Source organism: Apostichopus japonicus, chromosome 3 (assembly GCF_037975245.1).
Source record: "Apostichopus japonicus isolate 1M-3 chromosome 3, ASM3797524v1, whole genome shotgun sequence".
Taxonomy (NCBI): Eukaryota; Metazoa; Echinodermata; class Holothuroidea; order Aspidochirotida; family Stichopodidae; genus Apostichopus; species Apostichopus japonicus.
In genome coordinates this window covers 27,541,909-27,568,416 of record NC_092563.1, presented here as the reverse complement: position 1 = coordinate 27,568,416, position 26,508 = coordinate 27,541,909, and the positions used below count along the sequence as shown (strand labels likewise).

Genomic DNA, 26,508 nt, shown 5'->3' with positions numbered 1-26,508 from the left:
GATAGTAGAGGTATACCACGTGAAAGATGAACCTGTCTACTTTAGTATGGTGCTAACCGGACATCCTAGTAGGCTCCATAACTAAAGTTAATCGATTTTGAAAAAAAAATCATTTTTCTGATCATTACACATTAAGTATATACAGCGCGTTTGGGGTTTTATTTTCGCCAATCTAGCGTTTTTTCGTCAACTGTCGCTGGTAACACTGGTTATAACAAACACACACGACCGCAGTTGTAGTACTGTGTGTCATGTCTTACTGTCCTTTTTTCTTAGTGGCTGCTGTTAGTGTCTGCTCTTAGTGGCTGCTACCTTCAATGAGGCACCGCAGTTGTAGTACTGTGTGTCATGTCTTACTGTCCTTTTTTCTTAGTGGCTGCTGTTAGTGTCTGCTCTTAGTGGCTGCTACCTTCAATGAGGCTCTGTTTATGAAATTGCACTTGATGTTATAATTGACCATTTTCTAAATTGAATAATCTGCTAAGCGTAATAAGGCATGCTAGATGTGATTTTTTTCACCATTGTCATAGGTTATAAATTTAGCATAGAAAAAATCCTTTTCTGGGCAGGGCCTTAGAACTACATTAAAGTTTACATGCAGCAGACACAAGTTGCACAATAACCACTAGTGTTATGTCTCCAGTGTGGGAACCTCAGAGTAGCCCGAATTTTTCTTCAAAACTCAACTAATGCAAAAACACCTCGAGGAAAGGAAGGCTGATGCACATAACGAAGAAAGAGGTAGGATTCCACCGTGTCAATAATGAATAACATTTCGTATTGTAAATTAATATCCACGTGCCACAAATACCAACGTAGGCCTAGTTAGGATATGTGGGCTATAGTATAACATTAGCAACAAGTAAGGTACAATTATAGAATACAGGGCCATTCATTAACTCTTCCCAGCATCCGGATGCGCGGATGCGCGGTGTGTCTGTACATGTCCGTACACGTATGACGCCCTCTAAAATTCCATCACGTATTTCATTTTGACTCCGCATCCGCGCATCCGCGCATCCACCCTGGGAGTACTAGGAAAGGACTTAGATAATTTTCGAAAGTTTCCCCATATACGATACACCATCACGTATTTCATTTTGACTCCGCATCCGCGCATCCGCGCATCCACTCCGGGAGTACTAGGAATGGACTTAAATAATTTTCGAAAAGTTTCGACACATACCATCACGTATTTCCAATACTGAAAGTCCCGTATGTACGAAGATATTCCACATCAAGAGTGTGTCGTTCTTAAAAGGCATCCGTACATGTGTGACGCCCTCTAAAATTCCACCACAGAAGTACTAGGAAAGGACTTAAGAAATTTTTGACTCCGCATCCACGCATCCGCGCATCCACTCAAAAAGAAAGAACTGGGACTTTGACATTTTATACTCAAATACGTACTGGGGTGAGACTGAGCATCCGCGCATCCGGATGCTCAGATAGTATCATCGAGTGGCCCTGTATTCTATAATTACTCCACAAGTAAATTGGGTCTAATCTAGGTCACCTCTGTAGGAATGATGGTGGTCCCCATTGTCGTGCAACACAGATCAAAAGTGTCAGACTCCCTGTTGTCCTGATAACATAGCTCAGGAGGACGTGAAACTGCAGACTTTCTCACACAGTACTTGTGTAAAAGTGAAGGCAATAACTTAAAAGGATTGCATGAGGCCTATGGCCTAAGTGCAAATTATTAGTATTGATGGTCAAGTCGGCTTTACCAGTGCTGCCAAGTCACCCGCTTTGGGCGGGTGTCACCCGCATTTTCGGGTCGTCACCCGCCCACCTGTCCGAATCTCCCGCATTTTCCCAAAAACTCCCGCATTTTTGAAGAATCTCCCGCATTGTAGGCCCACAGAGTTTTTCCTGTGAAAGTGTATCATTGCTAGCGTGAAATTCATTTCATCACACCAAAATGCGAATTATCTCAGAACAGCCAGGATCGGAAATTACTCAGAGCCGATCGTGCTAAATATGCCCGGCTGAAAGCAACGTTACCTATACGATTCGTGAAAAATAATACCGTTACGACACACGTGAACGCTACAGCGTCCGCAAAATTTCAGAGATTTTTTTTATTTCAAGATATTTTTTCCTCTGGAATGAAAAAAAATAGACACAATACAAATATGGAGACAGTATAGATTCAGCTTAGATGACCCGGGAAGTGATGTTTCCGGCCATCTGAGGGGCCGTAAGATCCCAAAATTTTCTTGTACGCTTCGCGCCAACCCATGGTGGCGCTCCGCTTAGATGGTGTACGTAACCAACAGCACCAGACAATTTTCACCCGCCTAAAAAACATCTGACCTTGGCATCTCTGCTTTACTTACCCACCAGTGCAAACATCAAATGTAATTAGTATAACCAATTATTTCTCTGATTTAGTAAACCCGGCTCTGGCAGTTATTATACTGTGTGGCATACGTTGGGAGTCTCAGGCTGCACTGAGTAAATGACTGTCCTAACTTGAGATGATTGAATATAATCTCTTTTTCACTGACTATGTTAGGTCCTACTCCTAGTTGAGAAAGTGTTAAAAGTCTGAAAAGAATGCCACAGCAAAGATATAATGAGAAAAGGGGATGCTTACCACAGAAGCTTTTTAATCCTGTTACAATGCCTAACATGCTTGTCTTACTCTTTCATACTCTTTAATGGACCTGGGCAACCATTCTCATTTAAATATAACTGAGGACTGATTTTCTTCCAAAAAATTAATATCAAGATCATATAACATGGCCATGCAAAGTTAAGTAACATTAAGTAGCTAATGCCAATTCCTAATAATATAAAACTGACGGCAAATCAAGGTCATATGTTGAGATTCTGTTTCTTTATATTTCTACCTTATCAATTTTCAGATCCAGTGCCATCAAAGTTTCTGTGTTTTGCAAAGACAAATCAGTGGTACATGTCTTTGAGATTGCCAAGCATACTAGGATCTCTCTCTGGGAGATTGAAAATGATGTCCTTATCGTCTGTAGAGGCAACAACTGCCAAGCAAATATTAGTCAACTGCAAGGATGAAGAGATTGTTCCTACTAGAGGAAAACGAAAACCATTATCTAAAGATGTTAGGAATCATCCAAAGAAGATGTTTAAGTCTAGCTACGAAGAACGGTTTGGTGAAACCAGCTACTTTCTTGATGCAGGTTTGCAGAATACCTTGATCTTGTTTATGATATGTTAAGGAGTTTCAAACACTTCAAATCATCTTAGTTATTGCGATATATTCCTGTGGCCACTGGCCAAAGATTATCACTGAAAAATATTGCTGGAAATTTTCCGAATCTTGGTGGTATTTTGTGCATGTGGCAACAACAGAGTGCTGCAAACATTTTTTGATTTCTTTGAGAAAAACTAGTTAACCAACCTTTATTTCTACAAAAACAGTGAATTTTGAGGAATTTCTACCTACTGTACCTGTACAGACAACCTTCACAGCTTAGCAAACATCCTACTTTCAAGGATAAATTAACAAGAAGATTGTAAAAGAAAGGAGAGCATTTGGAAAGCATTGCCCTTACATCGTAACAGGCTAGCTACTGTGGTCCACTTTAGAGAAGAATCAAGGGTTTAACTTATCAAAATAATGCTAAAACTTTGGTTGTGTTGAATTTATTCTTGACAATACATTGTTTACCAGCAGCAACATTGATTTCTCATGGCCAGAGTCAAGTCCCTGTGTGATCCTCGGCCATTTTTTGTCCACATGTCAACATTAGTTAATAAATCTGTATTTGTTTTGTTTCTTTCTTTCATGGTGTTTCTTTCCTCTTTGTTAGGTTTCAGAAGGGTTGTCCCCTATGTCTATGCCTTTGAAACTCACGCAAAAGGTAGATGGTATGAGAGAAAGTTACTGGACATATTCAAGACAGAGTTCCGACTAGAAACACCAGAATTTTATGTAAGTAGAATAGTTCTTTCAATAATTTGCAATTTAGATAAAAATAGATTGCATCTGATCACATGTTAATTAGGGGATAAATACGAGGGGAACCGGTCTTAAATTTGATTTGAGACCGATGATGACGTCATCGAGGAGGTTGAGCGGACCGAGGCTATCGCCTCGGTCCGCTGCCCTTCTCGATGACGTCATCAGAGGTCTCAAATCAAATTTAAGACCAGGTACCCTCGTTTTTATCCCCATTCATAAATGACCCTCACAAATGTTAGAAAACGGCATTTTTTTCGCTAATTTTTGCTGATCTGTATTTAATTCTCCTTATGCCTCCCTTGATCTTTTTCCTGAATGACGTAATAGTCACCTCATGTAAAACAGCATTTTCTTCCGACAAACATTAAGAGTGAAAAAATACGAATGAAGCAGTGTTGTTTGGTCTTAAATTTTTGTACTTTAATCAATTCAAACACTAAAAAATGGAGGGAAATGCAAATTAAATAAGAACAGATGAACAAATTTCTAAAGATAACATTTTCAAACGTTTTTTTGACCTACTAGGTCAAATTGTGCAATAAACAGATGCTGAGTTGTGTGTGTTCTGGAAAGTCTGTAAATGCTACAACAGTTAGGCTAGCAACGTTGCCTGTTGCTAACATTCTTTTGAGTAGAACTCGTCTATCCCTGGTCGGTAGATGAACCGTTCAAATAAACGTTTCCTGGGCCTGAGAATGAGCAGTTTTTGAAGAGGTTCCGAGCCCCATTGTTCGACAGGTTTGTACTTGTAGTAACCGCAGTGTTATTGCGAGTCTGAAAGATCGCTAGGCCTAGTCCCTGGTCAGTCATGTTGTTACTGCTAGTAGTAGTAGTAGTGCTAACGTTATTGTTAGGCTTAGCAACAAGGTTTCTTCTGTTACTGTTAGTGTCAACATAGGATGCTTTACGCTTCGGTTCTTCGTTGAAGCACTTCAATAAGGTTGCTGACATTGACCTTTTTTGTGCTGTTGAGGAGTCTGTGCAGTTGGAGCGGATACTTGCTTTGCAGCGGTGGCCACTCTAAGTTGATATGGTTCTTGAATCAAACCTGCTGTTGCTTAGCTCAGTTATCACTGTAGCACGTATGCAGTGATAGGTGTATAGTTAATTGCAAGTAGGCTATATATACTGTACAGTATTCTTTTGCAATTTGGAACATTTCTTTGCCCATAAACATATTTGCATATACTCATGGCAACGTTTCACCATGTCTTCATTTCTTTTAATTATGACTTCATGATTGCCACGGCAACAAACCAGTGTTTGTCTAACATTTCGATCCTGAGGCAATTCTCCTCTCTATACACTCTACCAGTCTCGAATCGCATTCGAGACTGGTCCAGTATACAGAAAGTTGGTTAAGGCATTTATGAATGTGCAATACAGATTATTTTGGTATTTACCCTGCACTCACAGGGCTAATTTTTCAGAAAATGTTAAGTTTGTCCTTCGGACAACCTTGCCTTCATAATTGGTCATCCGAAGGATTTTTGGTTGTCAAATGAAAGCACCAAAAAATACTTCTGGAGTTGCCTGACATGGTACACCTCACACAATGCGTGCACTAAATTTACTAAAAATATGCCTAGGGACTATTATGTTAGTTACGTACATCCTGCGATTTTCCAACACTTTCTTAAAGTGGCGCGCCTTGCGCGAGAGCCATACGTCAGTAATATTACAATGTATCAATTTACATGTAGCCTTGTAGGTTAGTACAGTAACTAGACTATGTAGGCCTAGTCTATCAGCCTGAGGTTTAAGTCTTACTCTTAGTGACTAATCTTACAGAGATCAGAAGTGTAGTGTAATGTTATAGACATTTAATGTGGTGTATGACACTGTTCATGATAAATCATGTTGGGTTGCAGGAATTCTCTGGTAGTGAATACTGATTTCCGTAATCATTCCCGATCATGTCCAGAGACAGAGGGTAAGCCCAGGGTATACAGCAAGTACACTGCAGCAACATAACCAAGCATGCGGTATGCCCCCATGGATGGTATAGTACTGCATACACCTTATACATCAGCTAGCCTATCATATGTGTGTGCGGCCGTGAGGTAGGAAGCAAGCGTGGTCACGGCCGCCAGGGTCTGTAGTGTACGAATTAACCAAACTTTATGTAACCATTAGTGCATATTTGCACTTTCTTTCTTTACTAATAAAAAAATGTGCTAACTGCAAGTTAGCAATGCAAAGGGTGTACAGAACGTACCAAAATGTGATTTATTTCTTATGTTGTTTCTAATATGGAGGGCAATACCAACGAGCTGTTCTCACTTTTTTGGGCAGATTTGATTTAAAAGAATGGGGATTTTCCGAGTGTTGTTCGAAGTGTTGAACATTTATGGCAAATAAGCTAGTCGTCTGTTGGACCACCGAAGCAGGGTTTTAGGTTGTCCGACGTGATTTTTGGTCATCTCGGACGATTGGACGACCGATAAATTTTAGCCCTGACTCATAATTTGCATTAAATTACAAGTATTACCATGGACAAACTGGTCTCGACCTCCTCTGACTAAATTTGCTGTCAAAAAACACATCAGTAAAATGAGCTACTTTTTTATCTTTTAAAAACTTATACACAGAAAGACCAAGGCAATAATATTCACCCTCCCCTCCACTTCCCTCTCCTCAACCCCCTCCACCCTCACCATGTCAAATCTTCTGCAAATTGTTGGGATTTGATTGCTTGCAGTATTTAAATTTATGTCATGTTTTTCTCTTCCAAAACAAATATCATCACTGAGGCTAGGCTGAGAATGCTTTAATAGAAAATGATTATCTTCAGACTCAGACTGTGAAATGTTATAGTGAGGAAATATACTTTGACGGCGACAGTAAAATGCTTGTTGAATGACCATTATTTTTAATGTCTAGCATATGTGGAACCGATAGTGACGACCTTTAAGTATCAGCTGATGGTGCCCTGCTTTCTGGGTGAGAAGAAACCATAATCAGTAGTTATTAAGCGTTAACAATTAAACAGACCTAGGTTTTGTAAGTTTTTCTTAATAAATGGTTGCTTGTATTCTAAATCTGTATTTATCTATTGTTTTGTCCCTGTTGTGATTCTATTGTTTTCATGTTTTCAGGCCAAAGCGATTCAGATGGGGTTGATTAAGGTCAACGGACAAAAAACAACGGCAGATTACGTCGTAAAGAGCAACGATTTTCTTCACTCTAAAGTTCACAGACACGAACCTCCTGTGACCTCTGACCCTATTGAAATAGTGGAAAACACAGATGAGTTTGTAGTGGTTAATAAACCTCCATCAATTCCAGTGAGTAAATAATAATCATCAATATTATATCTCTTTTGTAAATCAGGTGTTCAGTCTTTCTGCCAATTAATCTATACGCATGTACACAAGGCGGGTACAGAACACTAAAGGAATATATATATATATACAATTCAGATAAAAATTTGAATTTGGTGAAGCACAGGATATATATATATATATGTCATAATATGATACTGGGTTACTTAAGTGTGACATGCATGTTCAAAAATGAATTACACAAAGGTATCTTTTTGAGTGCTGATTCTGGTTCTCCGGTGAATGTAGAACACAATTAGTAATGTTAAAAGATAATACAGTATCAAGAAAGGTGGATTTGAGGCAAATAAAAAAGACAAGTGATGATGTTAACGTATGTTACTCGGTGTCCTACAGTTGTCTATAAACATAGCCCCTTCTCCATTAAAGTGAAGGGGAATATATATGAGCAATGTCAAATGATATCTTATGACACAAAAAAAAAATTGAAGTACTTATCACATTCCATTGTAAGTTAATGAGGCTGATCATTTAGGACACCATAACATACGTTAACAACACAACAGGAATTTGGAGTTATAGAACTAAGCCACTGGCTCAATGAAAAATTTCATCAACTAGTTAGATAGAGTACCTTAGAACTACTTGGAAATGAAGTGTTTCCTAACATGGAAGTTCTCAGTCTTCTCAATAATTTACATTCAAAGTGCATATATTGTTAACGTATGTTATGAAGACACCAAAAAAGGAGACACCATAACATACGTTAACAGAGTATGTTTTGATGTCCTAAAGTCATGTTTTAGACTCATTGGATGATGGAAATAGTTTAATTCTATTTAAAACGCAAGCGGAACCGGGAGCCTGTTCCGCAGGCAATTTTCCTTGCGGTAAACCTAGATGCCCCATATTACCCCAGGCACCGTGGTCAAGATTCCCAATGTTGACTCTAGTCTAAGACCCCTTCCCACTCTTGTGATTCTATTAATGTTATTCACATTTTCTATTGTGTACTTTGCAAAGAGGGCATTTATGTAGGTGAAACAGGCTCCCGGTTCCGCTTACTTTTTAATAATCACAAAAAATCTATTCGTGATAATTTTGCAGGATTCCCAGTTTCTAAACATTTCAATCTTCATAGTCATTCTCTAAAAAACCTAAAATGTATTTTAATTGCCTCGAACTTCAAATCAACTACTGAACGTAAATGTAAAGCAATCGATTGGATCTTTCGTATTAAGTCTCACATCACCAGCCTCAACAAAGACTTGGGACCCCTTAACAACTATCAGTTCTACAAGCAGATGTAATCCGTCCTTTGCTCCTTAATCCGCTTCCTGTATAGTCATGGTTTATTTGGTTTTAATTCCATCATTGCAACTTACACTTATCTAGCGTCATACTTTCATTGTGTCACATTTTGTACTTTGCATTCGACTGCCAAGTCTTGCTGACGAAGGTCCCATGGGGACCGAAAATTCCATTATATTTTCTAAAACTTACTCCTTATCATATCTTATTTCTCTGGTTTTCTCTAATAATATATATATATATATATATATATATATAAAAGATTAACAAGCGAATATTACATATTCGCTTGTTTATCTTTTATATTATCAGTATGGACCACTACTATTTATATATATATATATATATATATATATATATATATAATAGAAAAGATAAGGACAACATGAAATGCTGTTAAATCCAACATAATATTTAGAATAGAATAGATATAACTACCCGCTACGCAAATTTTCCAACACCCTGGTCCTTCGTCAGGTGTATAAAGAGTGATTGAAATCACGTTAGTCCACCCTAAGTCCCAGACTGCTCAAAGTGCTTGAACCAGGATAGAAAAGCCATATCCCTATTGAGACCATGACAGTGTGAACATACTTAAAGGATCAATTTGACTTCCTTCTAGTTTCTTTTATTATGGTCAGACAAATTACCCAGGATTATGGCAAACTTAAGACAGTTGATATTGTGTTGTGGAAGATTAAAATGTTCAGCCACTGGTAAACTAGTTTTGTTGAGTCTGATTGTGCCTTTATGATTATAAAGTTGTATATATATTATTTTGTATATTACCATATCTATGCTGGTGGGGTTGGGGTGGGGAGGTGTGGTAACAGTCAGAAACCATGGTGCTCTGCATACAGTGTAACCAGGGGTCGCTCCGCATACATTAACAGCAGTAGATAAGAACATCAAAGCTCTAAACGTGACACAAAGGTGTCAGTTGTAAACGCTTCACCAAGGTGATAGGAACCATCGCAGGATCCTTCTATGTTTGTAGATTACATCAATATTCTCAGTTTCATATCCTTACAGTCGTACTCTGGAAAATGTAAATGCACTTCTGTAATCATCGGCAATACGTCCATTGCTTGAATTTGATGTAAATTTATGTTCTTTTTGATGTATTAATATTTTTGTGTTATCATCTTTAACCCAGGTCCATCCATGTGGGAAGTACAGACACAATACTATAGTGTTTCTTCTGGCAAAGGAGCACAACTTGACCCGCCTCCATAGTAAGTGACACGTTTTATTCTCTCTCATGTCCTGCCTCAAAAATTGGGACCCCTGGGACCCTCTTCAATAAAACTAAGCGTCTGTCCCAAGAATACAGTGCATAAAACTAACATGGAATTATTGAACTTGAGCTACTGTGATGGAATACCATTGTCAAAGGCAAATATTGCACCAAACGTCATCACTCTCATTACAAGTGATGTCCCATTTTGTAATGCTTTTGGCTTTTATTTAATACTCTTGCTGTAAACAAACTAAGAAAACACATACCTTATTGTTCAGCAAACTTCAAAGACTTTCGTTTAATATGGGTACACCCAGTTAGTTTTACCAACTAGTAGGGATGGCTGAAATAAGGCCCCTATAGAGAGCACAAGGGCAGTAAGTGAACTTTGTGAAAACGTTAGAGGGCCTGATGTTTCAGTCCCAGTGGGATCTTCTTCAGAGGCTAATGGAGAATTAAATTTGTCTGGAAAACCATGGTAAGAGATATCCTTACTGTCCTTATTTAATGTGTCATGAGCAAACGTGACCTCCTTATGGATCATTGTATTCTTCAGTTGTCAATTCTATGTAGCATGAATTGGACTCTATATTGGTCAAAGAGTTCTTTAGTTCTACTTCACTCCGGAAAACATTCGAAATCATGATGTTCATCTTTGTAAAGGGAATAATAAAAGTACTCCAGAGCATTTTAAAAATATCCTCGGTTGAATTCATTATCCTGACGAAAGAAGCAATTGGTGTTTACGAACTTGTTTCTATTTTCCAAATTTAGGACATATTTGATACTTTCTTATCACCCCACCTTGCCCTACTAGAATACCAATTTCAGTTTCCGCTCATAAATGCTGAAGTTTATTTGTTCTTATAAAGAATGATTAGCTTCGTTAGACTAATTGCATTATGATCTTTTTCCAAATTAGAAATGTGAGTGGGAAGCTCTTTTTTGTTGCACCGCCTCTTTCTTGCTGAAAACGATAGTCCCTTTTACAAATTAATCAATTCCTACCTAAAAAGTGAAGGATTAAAATTATCAGTGTCGTGGATTTTTCATAAAAATAATATCATTATTATAAAATTATTATAACTAATGTCATCAAGGAGGGAGTTATTGAATTTCCAGCTTATGAAACTCTAAACTGAGAATAAAGTTTACACCCCGCCAATAATCCCCATAAAAGCCATAAATTAATAATAATAATCATGAATACAATGTTTGATATAGCGCAAAGGATTATAGCGCTTAACAACAAAAGAGAACAAAAACATATTGTCAAATACATGGCAGAAATGAAAACACAGTACAAATACAATGATCAAAATGACTCTAGAAAATATGAGTTTGAGATTACTTTTGAAAGTAGTAACCGTCTGGGATGGCCGGATAGTTAGAGGGATATTGTTCCAGAGTTTTGGTCCTTGCATGTATTTAGAAGATTAAATTTTAATAAACAAAGGGCTGGACCAGATCTGCCCCATACAAACAGACCAGCGTAGTTATATTAAATGCAATCGGCTAAGGTAACATCCACAATTGCATAACAGTCGTCTTGTTGACATTTTTAGCCTAACAATGTCAATAGGGGGCTCTAATAAAATGCAGACACCTTTACTACGCATGGATTTGCGTGAAAACAAAAGTTTAACATCCCATTTATTACGCCGAAATGTTTCATCGTCCACAGTACTATGGGATTCTTGGCGAAATATTATGTCAAACTTTAGATATGAATGAAAGTAAACACCTGTCTACATTTTGAAGCCTGCCTCAAATATTGGAGCAAGCGATCAAAGAGAATAAAACCGGAAATTGCTGTGTGTAGGATGAGATGCATACTTCTCAATACACAGTCTGAGAGAAATGCAAATATTGATATGAAAATTAAAAATGAGGACAAAACAACATAAACATTAAGAAGAAATGCAGAAAAAAGAATACATATGAGGAGTACTCACCTGAAGGAAACAAATGCTTTATCAAGTTTAATCAATCTGTGAAAAATTCATTGCTGTTTCTAAAATCCATCAAAGAGTTGGATCATGGAGTTATTGAGGTCTCCATGTTTGGGTGGATTAGCTTTAAGCTGCAGTATGTTATTTTGCGTTCCTTTTCTTGAAACCATATTTCGTCTTCCTCAACAGCGATCCATAGACTCGATAGGCTCACGTCAGGACTACTCATGTTTGCAAAGTAAGAAATTATTCCTAAATGTTTGAATTATAAAAGTATAAACTATTCACATTCCTATTGTTTGGGTATTAATTTCCGATTTCAAATTTAATTTATGCATAATTATGTGTGTTTTCTCAAACAGGATACACAAGGTTGGCTGAGCAATTAGCAATATTTCATTATACATATAGCTGAGTTGCGGCCATTTTAATTGGTTGATCTCCATGTCGATACATACCAATGCATCCACTTCATATACATGTATATATGGTCATAGGTATTGTCTAAGCTTCATAATGAAAAAGAACCATATCCATTTAAAAATGCAGAAAATGTAAGGAAAAAAAACCCCCAACAAACAGTGGCACTAGATGTATTTAAAGGCATTGAACACTAGCCCCAAACCGCGTGCCACGCTCTGAAAAAAGTTAACTTTCCGTGACGTTTTCTTGTTGTCGCTATAAAATGCAGACAGTAATGAAACGTGATACCTTGCTATCTTTTATCTAGACCTGAGATGTCCACGCTGCTATGTAGGCTACACTGTGTTGTAGGTATTGACCGTAGCTGTATGTATTGACTGTACACTAGTGTCTAATAACGGACGGTAGCAAGCTGTGTGTGTATTTTCTGGGATCGATGGTGGTGTCTAACACTTCTGTTACACCTCATTCTAAACTAGGTCAGATTACTGGCATGAGACGTTTCTTTGTGCGCGAGTCTTCACACCCTTTAAGTTAAGGACAGCTAAGTATGCATGATGAGAGCTATTGAAAGAAAAGAATTAACAGAATCTGTCAATGTCTTACAGAACCAGTTAGAAATACTTGTTGTCTTTACTAGAACATTATGGAAAATTGCAAGTTGTCTATAAAATTTTCTCACTGTATTTTTTTTTTCTGTTTCCTTGCTGGTTCATGTATCTTTACCATTTTTTCTTGTATATTATTTATTGCAGTTTTATTGCCATGTCAGTTTGAAGAAACAACTGATTCTTATTTGTTTTCAGAACCAAAGCTGTCTCTCAGAGAGTTGATGCATATGTCAGGGAGAGGAAGCTAAAGAAAACCTATGTGTGTAAAGTTGTTGGTGAATTTCCAAGGTATGTCAGAGTTTATAGTTAGATAATCTAGATTTTAATAGTTGCAATTTAAATTGCAGGATGTTGATTTTACTTTTTATGATTTGCTATTGTAAAGTACTTTTTTTATGCAATTTAAAAAAATAGTTTACATTTGAACCTGACCATCAAAAGATCATCTTCTATTTGAATTTGGATTTGTTTTTCATTTTTCAAGGAAAAGTTGAACTATTCAGTTGAGGTACAAATGCATTTAAATAGTACTGTTTTCAGAGCTGAATTTTTTTGTTCATCATGAACTGTCTAACGCATATAAAGTTCAGCTGGAGGTTGGTCCCTACATATTGCTCAAGATCGCTCATTGTCCTGGTCCAAAATAAAGTAAAACAACAAACAAGAAACAAAACACAATAAAACAAGAAATAAGTTTTTGACAGAATGTAAGATTGAATGCTATGTCTGTTAGGCTTGTCTGTCAAACCATAGGCTTCTCAGTGATCTATATCGGTCTCAAGGAAAGTCTGTTTCGACAGTTGTCTTTAATACTAGCCTATCTTTGGTGGTGTATTATTGTAGAACCAATGCGGAACATGTAAAATATCCAGTTATCTCTACATATGAGAATACCCATCTCCATTTTGCACGATCATGCATCCTAGATGCTTTTATGCAATTTTTTTTTGACATCAAAGGGTTCAAGCAATTGGCGACAGCTGTATTTATTCTCAAATCTTGCTACACTGATTGACAATTCATTGAACCAGGAGAGAGTAAAGTTTATTTTTCTTACTGAACAAGGGAACTTCTGCTGAATAAAAAGTGTATTACTTCGATGTATAAATACATACTGTAATTGTCATCAATGAGCCTGTTAGTAGCTACTGTTATAACATTGTGTCAATTTGAAACCATGAATAAGCTGTACAGTGTAATGACTTAATGAATTTAATGATTTAAGAATAATAAGTTGCTTCATCATTTGGTACGAACATTAGTGAAAATATGAAGAAAATTTGTGTAAAGAGAATGTGTTTATCCTCTTTAATTTTAGTCACAGTGTGGAATGCAATGAGCCTATTTTCATCGTGTCTCACAAGATTGGAATCTGTAGGGTCAGCCCTGATGGCAAACCTTGTAAGACCAACTTCCAGAGAATCAGTTACGATGGAGAGACCAGCATTGTCAAATGTAAGTATTGACGTATCTCATCAGGCTCTGATTCCACACTTCCCAACAACATGGGCAGTTTTTTCATTTATTTCAGGGGTTGTTTTTGTCACAACAATGAGAGCATAAAGCACGTTTGAAGGTTTCTATGAAAATTTGAAGGGCCTGATATTTGATATTTTTGCCATGGTGAAGATGAAATTGTCAATGGTAAGACAGCAGCACACACACACACACACATGTTTGTATTACATTCAGACCGAGGATCCCATTGTATTTTCCATTGTTCAAATCCACGTACCCTAACCTTAACAATACCCCACACAATAGAATTCTTCCGAGGACGTGGTGATTCTTTAGAAATCACAACCGAGGACCTGGAATTCTTCTGTTCAAGTCCTCGGTCAGAATACAAAACAAACGCACACATACACACACACGCACACAAGCAAATCATGTAGACTACTGGAATGTCTGTAGGTAGTAATGCATTTGTCAATCTCTGCTCTTTCAAGACAACCTGAGGCAGTATCTGCCTATTTTGTGGTCAAAAGGTCAGGACCCAGGAGTTTGATATATTGACCTACACAAGCTTAAGTATTAGCACTTTTCTATTTTTCGAATTTTTGACAGGCCTATTAAAATGAGCAATACAGAAACACAATTGATATATTTTACCTAAGCATTCTTCAGAACAGTTTTGTAAATTGTTTTGCAGTAGGAAGTACAGAATGGACTGTTGTTTGATACTGTTGTTGTTAGGCATGATTTTTTGAATCTGATTCAAATCTTTATTCCTACTTCGGAGGATATGTTGTTTTTTTTCCCATTTGGCAAGCCTTGGAAATAGTTGTGTGAGGTTTGCTTGCAATGTAATAGTGTATCGAAACAAAGAAGCTCTGTACATGTATTAAAGTGAGAAGCCAAGAGTAATTCTATAGGACAAGAAAAGAAAGAAACAAAGGAAATGGTAACCTAATGACAGGTTATAAATGGAATTTATTTCACGGATAGTTGTTAAAACGGAAATGTTGTTCCTATCAGCATCAGACATGGCAAGTGGTAACAGAAGAAGCAGGAAAATCATGGACTCTGTCAGTTATTTGGTTGGAACCCTGTGCTTGTTTGTATTGTTCTGTTATTATTGAGAGTTTTGTCAACTTCCTTACTTTCATTTAATGTTTAAGAAATTTAGTATTACTTGACGGATGCAAAAATAGTATTCCAAACACTGGGAGATAACACACCTGACTTACCCTCGGCCTACAGTATTGATTTCTAAAGGCTGTCAGATTGTCTGTGACTTAGTTTTTGGGTGACCAGATTTGCTTTAAGGACAACCTAAACTCTGCCCTGTAACTCTGAGTAAAGTCTGCTCTGTAACTCTGAGTAAACTCTGCCCTGTAACTCTGAGTAAACTCTGCCCTGTAACTCTGAGTAAACTCTGCCCTGTAGCTCTGAGTAAACTCTGCCCTGTATCCCTCTGATATTGTTTCTTCAGACTGATAAGCCTTTCTTGAATTTGGCTGAAAATACCAAAAACATTAGTCCATGTTGGTAGATTCAGCACTATATGAATATACATATATCATGCAAAAGGATAATTTGTTATTAGAAGTTCTTGATTGGTTCATATGACTTGTCTATTTGGTGTGCATTGATAATGGTAATGGAGCAGTTACTATTCATTATGAAGACAAAACTATCACAAATAAAAATTAAAGAATTATTCTTGGACTTCAGGTGATAGAGTACTAAATATCACAGATAAAACAACAAGAAACTGACCAGCTTCCAACAGAATCCCGATCTGACTTTGAGTGTTGGGAATTGGGGCAATTGTCCTTCTTGTTGTTATTTGACAATCCTTTATCTTATCTCTTTATCTAATCTTTTTATCTCATTAACAAGCTGCCCGTGCGTAGTTTGATATGAAGAAACACTTTGTAGCATTGAATATGGAGCACGGCCCTAGTTAATTGATTGGCACTGATAGGAAATATAATATATATGTACTGCTTTGTTGTGTACAGTCATGTTACGTACAGTAATGTCTAATACAATCAGCTGTTTTAAAGTTTCATTTCACTTATTGTCCCATAATTCTTCCAAATTGATGGCAGACTTCGTCAAATGTTAAAACAGACAGTTGATGGTCTCAATGAGGTACAACATTAGGGATTAGAAACTATGAACAGGGAAGTTATAGTTTGACCACAGGCTATGATGATTTGTCTTATATTGTGTAAGAGATAGTAGTTGCATGCTTTTAATTAATTTCATAATCAAAGGGGGGAAAACCCTAGTTTTATTTATGTCCCTTTCTTGAACAACTTCAAACAATGATTGAATGCTATCGTATGTGATTAGTTGTTAAATGAATTATATATCATCTATCGACTGTTCTCGTTTCAAGTACTCTGGGAAGGGTGAAACAAACTTCCTGCAATTATCTTTTTAAAGTATGTCTCTTGTCTGACCTGTCAATTATATGAATGCCACGTGACACTATTGACTATTGACTTACCAGCATGAATAGATCGTAAGCATTAAAGGTTGCAGTACTAAACTACAATGGGCTCCAGCTGTGCTTTGTAATAATAAACTGTTATAGTGTTTAACACAGTACAATAACTATGAGATATAAAGGTGCTGTGAAGGGAATCAACACACTGACACCTGCCTGCATTACTTTACATTGTCACCGGTTCTCAAGTAGTTGACCTGTTGTGCGTGTGGATCACACTACTGTGGTGGAACACATAACCAGCTTTCTGTCACCCTTTTAACGAATGCACTATGCTTTTAACTGCTGAGTTTACATACATTGACACAGTTAACAAAATCCTGACTGCATAAAGAGGGTTTTGTTAAACGGTAGTTACTTTGTTTGAAAGTATATATATATATATTACTGAAATATTTGTCAGAACAAGAGTAAACTCAAACCTCAGACAATGTGTCGGGTTGATGAAAGTTGTGTTAAAAAAGTAACTTAAAAAATTGCTCCTTTTTTTAAAGTATTTTGTTCTTAGACAAATTTTTGCATGAATAATTTTAAGACATGCAATACTTTTAAAGGGAATGGTTAATTTTGAAGTGTAATTGATGTGAACCTCTTTGACTTTATCACTGTTCGTTTACAATGTTAAGGGTGTCGTGTTTACTCTTTGTCATTTGTAATGACATTGGTAACCTTTGCAATCATGATTGTGTGTGGGCGTGTGTGTGTATGTGTCTGTGTGTGTCTGTATGTGTGGGCCTGGCTGATACCATTCTTGGTCAACATGGTATCTCGAGAGGGCAAGCGTGGAAGATCTCATATTTGGTTGGCATGTCGATGCATCTCATTTGGGTGCAAGAAGGATACTTGTTTTGGTAGAGGTCAGCAGTCAGTTGGGGGTCAGAAGTGGTGAAAATTTGAACACTGTTTTAAACATAGTACCTTTCATCTCTTTAGCTGTTTCATCTCATTTGTACAGACTGTTTTTTACTCTAATCATTGTTTTATAGGTCCAATTTTAGTTGTCTGTTTATCTGTATATTTTGAATATGTCATTAATCTGTTTTCGTTTTAGAAGTATGTGCCTTTGAAAGAAAATCCTGCTGGGATTGAAATGCCAGCGCCCTCTAATTTATAAATTTACCTACATAGGCCTTTTGCAGTAGATTTAGCAGTTTGTTTACAGTTGTTTCTCTCTTTGGTATTAAACACAGTTCTATAAGAAAAGCAACTTTTGAGAGGGCTCATAATACTTGACATAGATATCCCATATCACTCTCAGTTGAGAAAAGTAGGAAGCATTGTAACAGTAATATTTCAATACATAACCTTTTTAAGACCTTTGAATTTGATCATTATACTGGAACTTTATTGTGTTAGACATTAAAATATGTTGAAAAAGAAATGGAAATAGAAACTGAAAATATATATCATAAATTTTGGTGATATCAGAATTCTGGGAACACTGCATTTATTTGGATTTTAATTTGTTCATTATTATCCTGTAGGAAAGTGCTTAAATTATCCCCATATCTACTGGGAGGAGGGAGGGTGAAGGGGAGGGTGAGGGAGGGGGAGGCGAAGGGGGCTGTATTGGAATTTCCTTGGTTTGACTATGACACCTTAACACCTTGTGAAAACAAGGCATTCTTCTAATAGGCCATCAGCTGAAGGTCGAAATTCGCTTGTTTCGTTCCAGCAACTGCGGGTCTAAAATTTCTCTACAGCATTGAATACATAAATTAACTAAGATTAATGATCCAAAAGTTCTCCATGTACTTTCCTGCAGTTTTTTTGCAATTCCGCTCGAAAGATCGAACTATATTTTTTATTGCGTATGTTAAGCAACCTGCCGTTTTACGTTCAAAAGTTGTGCGCCAGTGAGATATCTGTACCATGTGATATGAATTGTCCAATGAGCCATGAGTTCTGTGTGCAATCTTTGTAGAAAACAACAAACATGGCGGCTCCCACGGGCGCTAGTCAGTCTCCGACACACGGAAATCTACAGTGCTCAGTGCACATTGAATCTATAAAATTTGAAGCATTCAAGGCACTGACGAATAAACGATGGAATAAAGTTACTTCCTGCGCTAAAGATTGGCTTAATCTCAGCGGCGGAGACAGTGATATCGCCGTACTACTGATTACTCCATGGCCTACTACGATCAAGCGTGTGTTCAACAGCATAGTATGATGGGGTTCCACGATAAGTGTTACAGGCGGTTCATTGATAGCAAGCACATTGCTGCAAGAAAACGGACAGTTCCAGAGGAGACCCCATATGATTTTAAACGAAGAATTGACGGAAAAGATCGAGGAAACCAAGCAGAAGCTCTGGTCTATTGCCTGAAAAGAAACAATACATTACTAGGCGTTGTAAACGGGACAAGCTGCAGCAGACAGAGACTTTCGATGGAGGTAAGCCTAAGCATACTACACGACTCTACTTGTACTTCTGTGGCATAGTTGAAGTGTTAAGAGAAGTTGCATAATGCAAGATCAGTAGCTCTTAAGGGATAGAATCCAAGTCAAAGGGCACAGTGTTGGACCTGAACATAATATAATTACTTAGTGGCATGGTCATCTGATTTGTTTTGTTATAAGGTGGTAGGAACGGAAATTTGTTTCAAATTCTCCATCTGGGGCACTAGCCTAAGTGTTAAATACAGGCTTCATAGTTTTCTTACTGTGGCCCTTTATTTGAATGATAGAGATATTATATTAGTTAGAAAAATAAGTGTAACAAAGGTGCAATAAGGTTAGGTTTGCAAGGTCTTATGGTCAGCCTGTCTAGCTTTACCAAAATGAACAAGTATCTGTCTCCTTTATTATTAGTAAATAGTAACAGATATAATCTACCATTGTATAATTTAAACCATAACATTAAGAGATAATGTACTGCACTGTCAAAAAAAGCCTGTTTTAATTCTTTTTTGCATGACACTGGTTTGCAAAATTTGAATGTGTCTTTGTTTGTCCATAGAAGATGAGCAGATCACATGGTATATAAATAAAATTGTCTTAGTTCTTATTTGTTCAAACTTACATTTTGATCAACAGAAAATGCAAAACAATTTGCTTTTTTTATTTCATTTTATTAAGGTATTGCTTCGACAAGCAGCAGAGCGGAAAAAAGATGAGCCCAGATTTTATGAATATTAGAGGAAAAGACCGTGTTGCCATTGAAGTGAGGTACCACTCTCTATGTTGAAGAAACTAGATACAATTCTTGACAAGGAAGACATACAGATCTTGAAAGGTAAAGTACTCTCTTCAATGTGTGGTTCATTGAGTGTTCAGGGGTGGATCTAGGACTTTTGGAATATGGGGGTCCTCCCCCAAGGAAAATTAAAAAATTCTCTAAACGCTTTGAGATGCAATATCAGGTTAATCTTTCCATTGAAATTATTAAAGAAATTTGCAACATATTTCTAGCTGAATTATAAGTATATTGGTACCCCATCATAAAATGTGAGACTCAAAAATATCCAATTTCATGGTACAAGGTGTTCTGTTCATCTCCTCCTCAGAGCAGAGTTTACCACCAACAAAAGATGCTCTGATCCAGCATGTTAAGCGCTGCACCAACCAGGCTGCTATTCACAGTAGGGCATTGCAGCCAAGGATTGATGCACTCTCACCAGAGTGGACATGGATGTAAACTTGAAAATGATGACCTTATAATCACTTGGATGACGAAGCCACCTGACCCAGATGTTTTGCTTCAGTGTGTCAGCAGTAGCTGTAGAGTCGGCAAATGTCTTAAAGGAAGATGTTCCTGAATGAATGCACAACTACCGTGTACAGACCTATGTATATATAGAAATTGCAGCAACTTCCAAGAAGATGTTGAGATTGTTGATGCAGGGGAAGATGATTTGGAGGATGAACTGTGATGGTGTTAAATCTCGATATCTTAGTCTGAAATTTTAATCAAGTTTGAAGTTTGTGAAGAGGGTTAACTTTTTCAAAGTCATGTTGTCATTATTTTGTTCCCCAGAGTTTAAAGGAACCAGTAAACATGATCTTATTCATATATTCATTTTAGCTATAAGTAATTTTACCTAGATTACCCTACCTACCACACATTTGATAAATATCCACATTTTCTTCAAATCACACTTTTTTTTTAGAGGGGATGGGAGGGGGGAGGGGGGTGTTATGGGCATGCTTTACCTCTTGCATATTCACAACTACATTTACTGAAACCAGTCAAAGGTTTATATACTGTTGTTGGGGAACCATTGCCCCTGACCCTGTTCCAATATCACGGTTCTTTATTGTTTGCCGTAACATTTCGTTACCTGTTTTATTCATATTGTTAATATGTTCTGTGCATCTGTTCAAGTTTTGACTGAAGGATATTCAAGTCTTTAGTGACTTTTATTTCATCTAATTATCTTCACCTCTACTACGGAATAGACTTTCCCTTTTCCATACCATATCTGACTTCCATGCAGTGAATTGAAGTGGATACTGTTAAGACTAGTACAACTGTCCTTGGATGAACTTTTAATCACTTATTAATTCCGCGCCGCGCCTTTTGATGAAGAACCTGTATCTTGAATCATCGCAAAGGCCCAGCTCTACTACACCATTGAGTGTATCGACCCAGTCTTAATAGATACATTATTTCTTTCTATCTGGGGCTTAAGTTAACTGTCTTCGTTATTCACTTATTTGTACCATTCACCTTTATTATTCATATTATTTGTAGAATATAGAACTATTATTATTCAAAATACCATTCGAAACCTTGTCGATCTTTTCTTTTATGCGTTTACTCCCTTGGAAACGCTTTTGCAGGAATACGAATTATAAACATGTCGTTTCAGTAACAAGGAGAAAGTACCTAGTTTTGCAGGAGACTGTAGAAAGAGTACTAAGGTAACGGATATATACCGACTATAACTTTATTTCACATCTACAATATGCCATGACGTCTTAGTGTGCCAACTTATATATTGATTTATACAAAAGAAATAGCTCACTGGTCTTGGGGCATTGGTACATCTCATTGTAACTAGGGATTTAGCTACATGTAAAGTAGAGGGGGAGGGGGTCGCATTTGTAAAACAGTTTGGATGGGGAGTGTAACAATTATGGAGAGGAACTTTTCATTATATGTGTATATTTACGCATACATGCACAGATGAAATGCATTCATAATATAGGGGGAAAATCTAAAAATATTTGATTTATTACAAAGCATTATATCTGAGTTTATTAAAAGTGGTACATTTTTATAATTAAAACCCTTAAGTTATAATGTGCAAAAATTGTATTTCATATTTCAAAGTTGAAAATGTGATTTTTTACCATTTTGGCGAAAATGGAGGGGGGGGGGGCACAACTTGTAATGCCTGAAAACAACCCTCACTGACCCTTAGACCAGAATCCTCTTCCACCATTCTTGTAACCCTGACCCAACTATTATACAAAAAAAATATATCAGTCGTAATTTAACATATAAGAAAAGAGTGGTATGTATGCACCACTGTACCAAATCTAACGTTAGCACATGTGTTCCTAATACATAGCATTGTAGCACGTAATGTCTACATAACATACCCATTTTCAAGGGTTTCTTACAAAAATACTGCAGGAAATTTTTTGGAGAACTTTTGATATAATGTTTGTGATGCATTAAACTACCCAAAAATGCATTAAAAATCTAGACCCGGTGTTGCTGGAACGAAACTGATTTTACAGCCACATTTTGAGCTTCAGCTGATGGCCTATAACTGAGCCAGGCAGTACTCACACTTTGTTGGAAACCCCTCCTACTAAGAGATCTATGCAATTAAAAATGTATGTATGTTAAATTTACTTCACTCCACATTTACCTGTCTCCTCACAGCAACTGTGCCCTAGCTCTAGAGAGTCTCTAGAGAGACCTGGTAACCTTTGACACTGCCCCCCTCCCCCTGTTGAACGGTCACCTCCAGTCAACCTACCTCCTTCTCATTCTACCACCCAAAGTGTCTAGTTTTGTACTCTGTAGTGCTGGCAAGACCTTCATGTATCTTGGTTCTAGGTAACCAGCCCCCATATTTTTGGACTTCAGAAAGCAAAAATCCAGCGGAGAACTGCTTCCGAGACTCCTGTATGTTAGAAAGCTCCTAGTCAACTAATTGTGAATCATTAAGTCCAGTACAGACAATTTAAAACTCCCCGCCCCCAATTTAATGTTTTTTGCTGACTTAAATGTTTGATTGGCATAAATTCTGCAGTTTATGCCTTATTGCATTCTTCATGACCTATTTGTTAATAAAACTCCTTCAAACTTTTTGTCCAACACTAAACCAAGGCCCCTGTTTACATTAGACTGCACTTGGTGTTAAATTTGTTATGTAACACTATAAATCACACCCTATGATTTGAAACCCTGTGATAGAGTAGGAGGATCAGACCTTCAGCTTTAATTGTGTTAGATTTGTAACACTAATCACACTTTATGATTTGAAACCCTGTGATAGACTAGGAGGATCAGACCTTCAGCTTTAATTGTGTTAGATTTGTAACACTAATCACACTTTATGATTTGAAACCCTGTGATAGACTAGGAGGATCAGACCTTCAGCTTTAATTGTGTTAGATTTGTAACACTAATCACACCCTATGATTTGAAACCCTGTGATAGACTAGGAGGATCAGACCTTCAGCTTTAATTGTGTTAGATTTGTAACACTAATCACACCCTATGATTTGAAACCCTGTGATAGAGTAGGAGGATCAGACCTTCAGCTTTAATTGTGTTAGATTTGTAACTCTAATCACACTTTATGATTTGAAACCCTGTGATAGACTAGGAGGATCAGACCTTCAGCTTTAATTGTGTTAGATTTGTAACACTAATCACACTTTATGATTTGAAACCCTGTGATAGACTAGGAGGATCAGACCTTCAGCTTTAATTGTGTTAGATTTGTAACACTAATCACACTTTATGATTTGAAACCCTGTGATAGACTAGGAGGATCAGACCTTCAGCTTTAATTGTGTTAGATTTGTAACACTAATCACACCCTATGATTTGAAACCCTGTGATAGACTAGGAGGATCAGACCTTCAGCTTTAATTGTGTTAGATTTGTAACACTAATCACAATGATTTGAAACCCTGTGATAGACTAGGAGGATCAGACCTTCAGCTTTAATTGTGTTAGATTTGTAACACTAATCACAATGATTTGAAACCCTGTGATAGACTAGGAGGATCAGACCTTCAGCTTTGATTGTGTTAGATTTGTAACACTAATCACACCCTATGATTTGAAACCCTGTGATAGAGTAGGAGGATCAGACCTTCAGCTTTAATTGTGTTAGATTTGTAACACTAATCACACCCTATGATTTGAAACCCTGTGATAGACTAGGAGGATCAGACCTTCAGCTTTAATTGTGTTAGATTTGTAACACTAATCACACTTTATGATTTGAAACCCTGTGATAGACTAGGAGGATCAGACCTTCAGCTTTAATTGTGTTAGATTTGTTACACTAATCACACCTATGATTTGAAACCCTGTGATAGAGTAGGAGGATCAGACCTTCAGCTTTAATTGTGTTAGATTTGTAACACTAATCACACCCTATGATTTGAAACCCTGTGATAGAGTAGGAGGATCAGACCTTCAGCTTTAATTGTGTTAGATTTGTAACACTAATCACACCCTATGATTTGAAACCCTGTGATAGACTAGGAGGATCAGACCTTCAGCTTTATTTGTGTTAGATTTGTAAAACTAATCACACCCTATGATTTGAAACCCTGTGATAGACTAGGAGGATCAGACCTTCAGCTTTAATTGTGTTAGATTTGTAACACTAATCACACCCTATGATTTGAAACCCTGTGATAGATTAGGAGGATCAGACCTTCAGCTTTAATTGTGTTAGATTTGTAACACTAATCACACCCTATGATTTGAAACCCTGTGATAGACTAGGAGGATCAGACCTTCAGCTTTAATTGTGTTAGATTTGTAACACTAATCACACTTTATGATTTGAAACCCTGTGATAGACTAGGAGTATCAGACCTTCAGCTTTAATTGTGTTAGATTTGTAACACTAATCACACCCTATGATTTGAAACCCTGTGATAGACTAGGAGGATCAGACCTTCAGCTTTAATTGTGTTAGATTTGTAACACTGGGTGAAGGCTTTCTGAAACCTATGACATGTAACAAAGTTAAAAGAGTGTTGCCCTGGTTCAAAATTCCTAAAACTGATAAGTTAGTTTCGTTTTGATGATTAAACCATTCCCATTTCCTCTTCATAATGTCTTTATAAGTAGCTGACTGTCTGTTTCTAATTTACCACTAAATTACTCATTTTATTGCTGTGTATGATTTATACATCATTAGGCATTGACAAAGGTGCCACGATACTGTAGGTCAACTGCAACTGCAGGTTACTGCAGGTGGGAGTCTATAGACTGGATACTATATATATATGCAGTGGGAGTCTAAAGACTAGATGTCAAAATATATACAGGATTCGAACCCGGGCCTCCCGCTTTATATGAGGACACCCTAACCACTAGGCTATGGACGCTGATTGTACGTCCAGAGGTTCGAAACCAGTAAGGAAGATCGTAATTCCACTGTAGGCGTTTGTCAACTGTATCGAACAATACTAGTTCTGTTTTGGTGACATATTTGCCTTGCTCTAGAGATCAAACATGATGCTAACCAACTCGAAAACATTTGTGATTCCTAAAGCCAGATCTCGAAAGAGATACTCTGAACAGACTTTTGTTAATGAAATGAAGGTAAACGATAAATGCAAATGAGTATATATAATTGAAATTGTGGGGGGGGGTGGGGAGGAGGGGCAGAAGCTATAATCTTGTTCCTACTCTTGCCCCTTTTAATCTATAGGTGGGGAATTTATTCCCCTTTGTCTATGTTCCAATTTTTTTTTGTAGCTTTCAGGCTTTTTTGTTTTGTTTATTTTTTTTCTCCAAAACTAATGATATACAAAGAAGACCATTGTTCATGGATGAGGGTTCAGTTAATTAAACATTAAAGTGCTTTGCTGTATGTGACATTGAGAGTGAATGCATTAGAGATGAAAGTTTCAGTATGGTTCACTTTTCCTAGTAGTGATTGTTATGTAAATATATATATTGGCTATGAAACATGTAAAGATCAGGAAATGATATTTACAAATCTAAGAGATTTTGTGTTGAGATATGGTCATATTCTGAATGGATATTTGCATAGTGGTTCATATCTTCTGATACTCAAAGAGTTTTCTATGTTACAGTATATATATACAAACATACCCAGATTACAGCTTTTCTCTTCATACAGCATTACTTAATACAACGATTCTCTAGTCTACTGTAGTTTGATTTATGAGCTGAAGAGACATAAAGTCTAAAAGGGGAGATGAATTCTTGAAAGTTTTATCAAGTCCCTTATTGTATTATGCATGAAATCACTCTATATTTGCTCTGTGATTTTCTCTTCTATGCATTCAATGTTATAAGACACTGCTGTTGGAAGTTATCATTCTTCATAGTACAGCCTGTGTTTGTCTGTGTACAACGTCCTTTGTCAGCCTGTTACTGTTTATTGGGGCATTCATTTATCGTTGGCACATAAAACAACTGCGATAATGTACCAGGAACCTCTGTATTGTGACATACCAGGATATATAGGTGTTTAATATATCTTGGTGAAGTTACTACATAAGTCCATACCAGCAAACTCTGCTCAGGTGACCATGTGTTTAAAGCAATTCCCAAAATTGTTTTTTTGATGTCCTTTTCATTTCCAAAAATTG

The 26,508-nt window shown here is 37.0% G+C and overlaps 1 protein-coding gene and 1 long non-coding RNA gene across 10 annotated transcripts in view; both read left to right on the top strand.

Moving 5' to 3' along the window:
• The first annotated feature begins 575 nt into the window (after positions 1-575).
• Positions 576-26,508, top strand: part of LOC139965706 (pseudouridylate synthase RPUSD2-like) — a 77,896-nt gene continuing 51,963 nt past the window's right edge. For 6 of the 8 annotated variants that reach the window (XM_071968354.1, XM_071968361.1, XM_071968360.1 and 3 more), the window contains exons 1-8: positions 577-741; positions 2,874-3,164; positions 3,798-3,919; positions 7,048-7,236; positions 9,701-9,779; positions 11,926-11,974; positions 12,966-13,058; positions 14,089-14,225. In XM_071968354.1, the coding sequence (XP_071824455.1) occupies positions 690-741; positions 2,874-3,164; positions 3,798-3,919; positions 7,048-7,236; positions 9,701-9,779; positions 11,926-11,974; positions 12,966-13,058; positions 14,089-14,225 (1,012 nt within the window). In that variant the 5' untranslated portion in view covers positions 577-689. Of the gene's footprint in view, positions 742-2,873; positions 3,165-3,797; positions 3,920-7,047; positions 7,237-9,700; positions 9,780-11,925; positions 11,975-12,965; positions 13,059-14,088; positions 14,226-26,508 lie in introns of all 8 variants that reach the window. The other 2 variants (XM_071968353.1, XM_071968359.1) reach the window with 2 other exon arrangements.
• LOC139965713 (uncharacterized) lies at positions 18,363-22,070 on the top strand. 2 transcript variants are annotated; one of them, XR_011792365.1, is made up of 3 exons: positions 18,363-19,128; positions 19,813-19,969; positions 20,241-22,070. It is a non-coding gene; the product is annotated as an uncharacterized lncRNA (long non-coding RNA). The 2 variants fall into 2 exon arrangements; XR_011792364.1 differs by lacking the exon at positions 18,363-19,128 and having other exon boundaries at positions 19,572-19,969.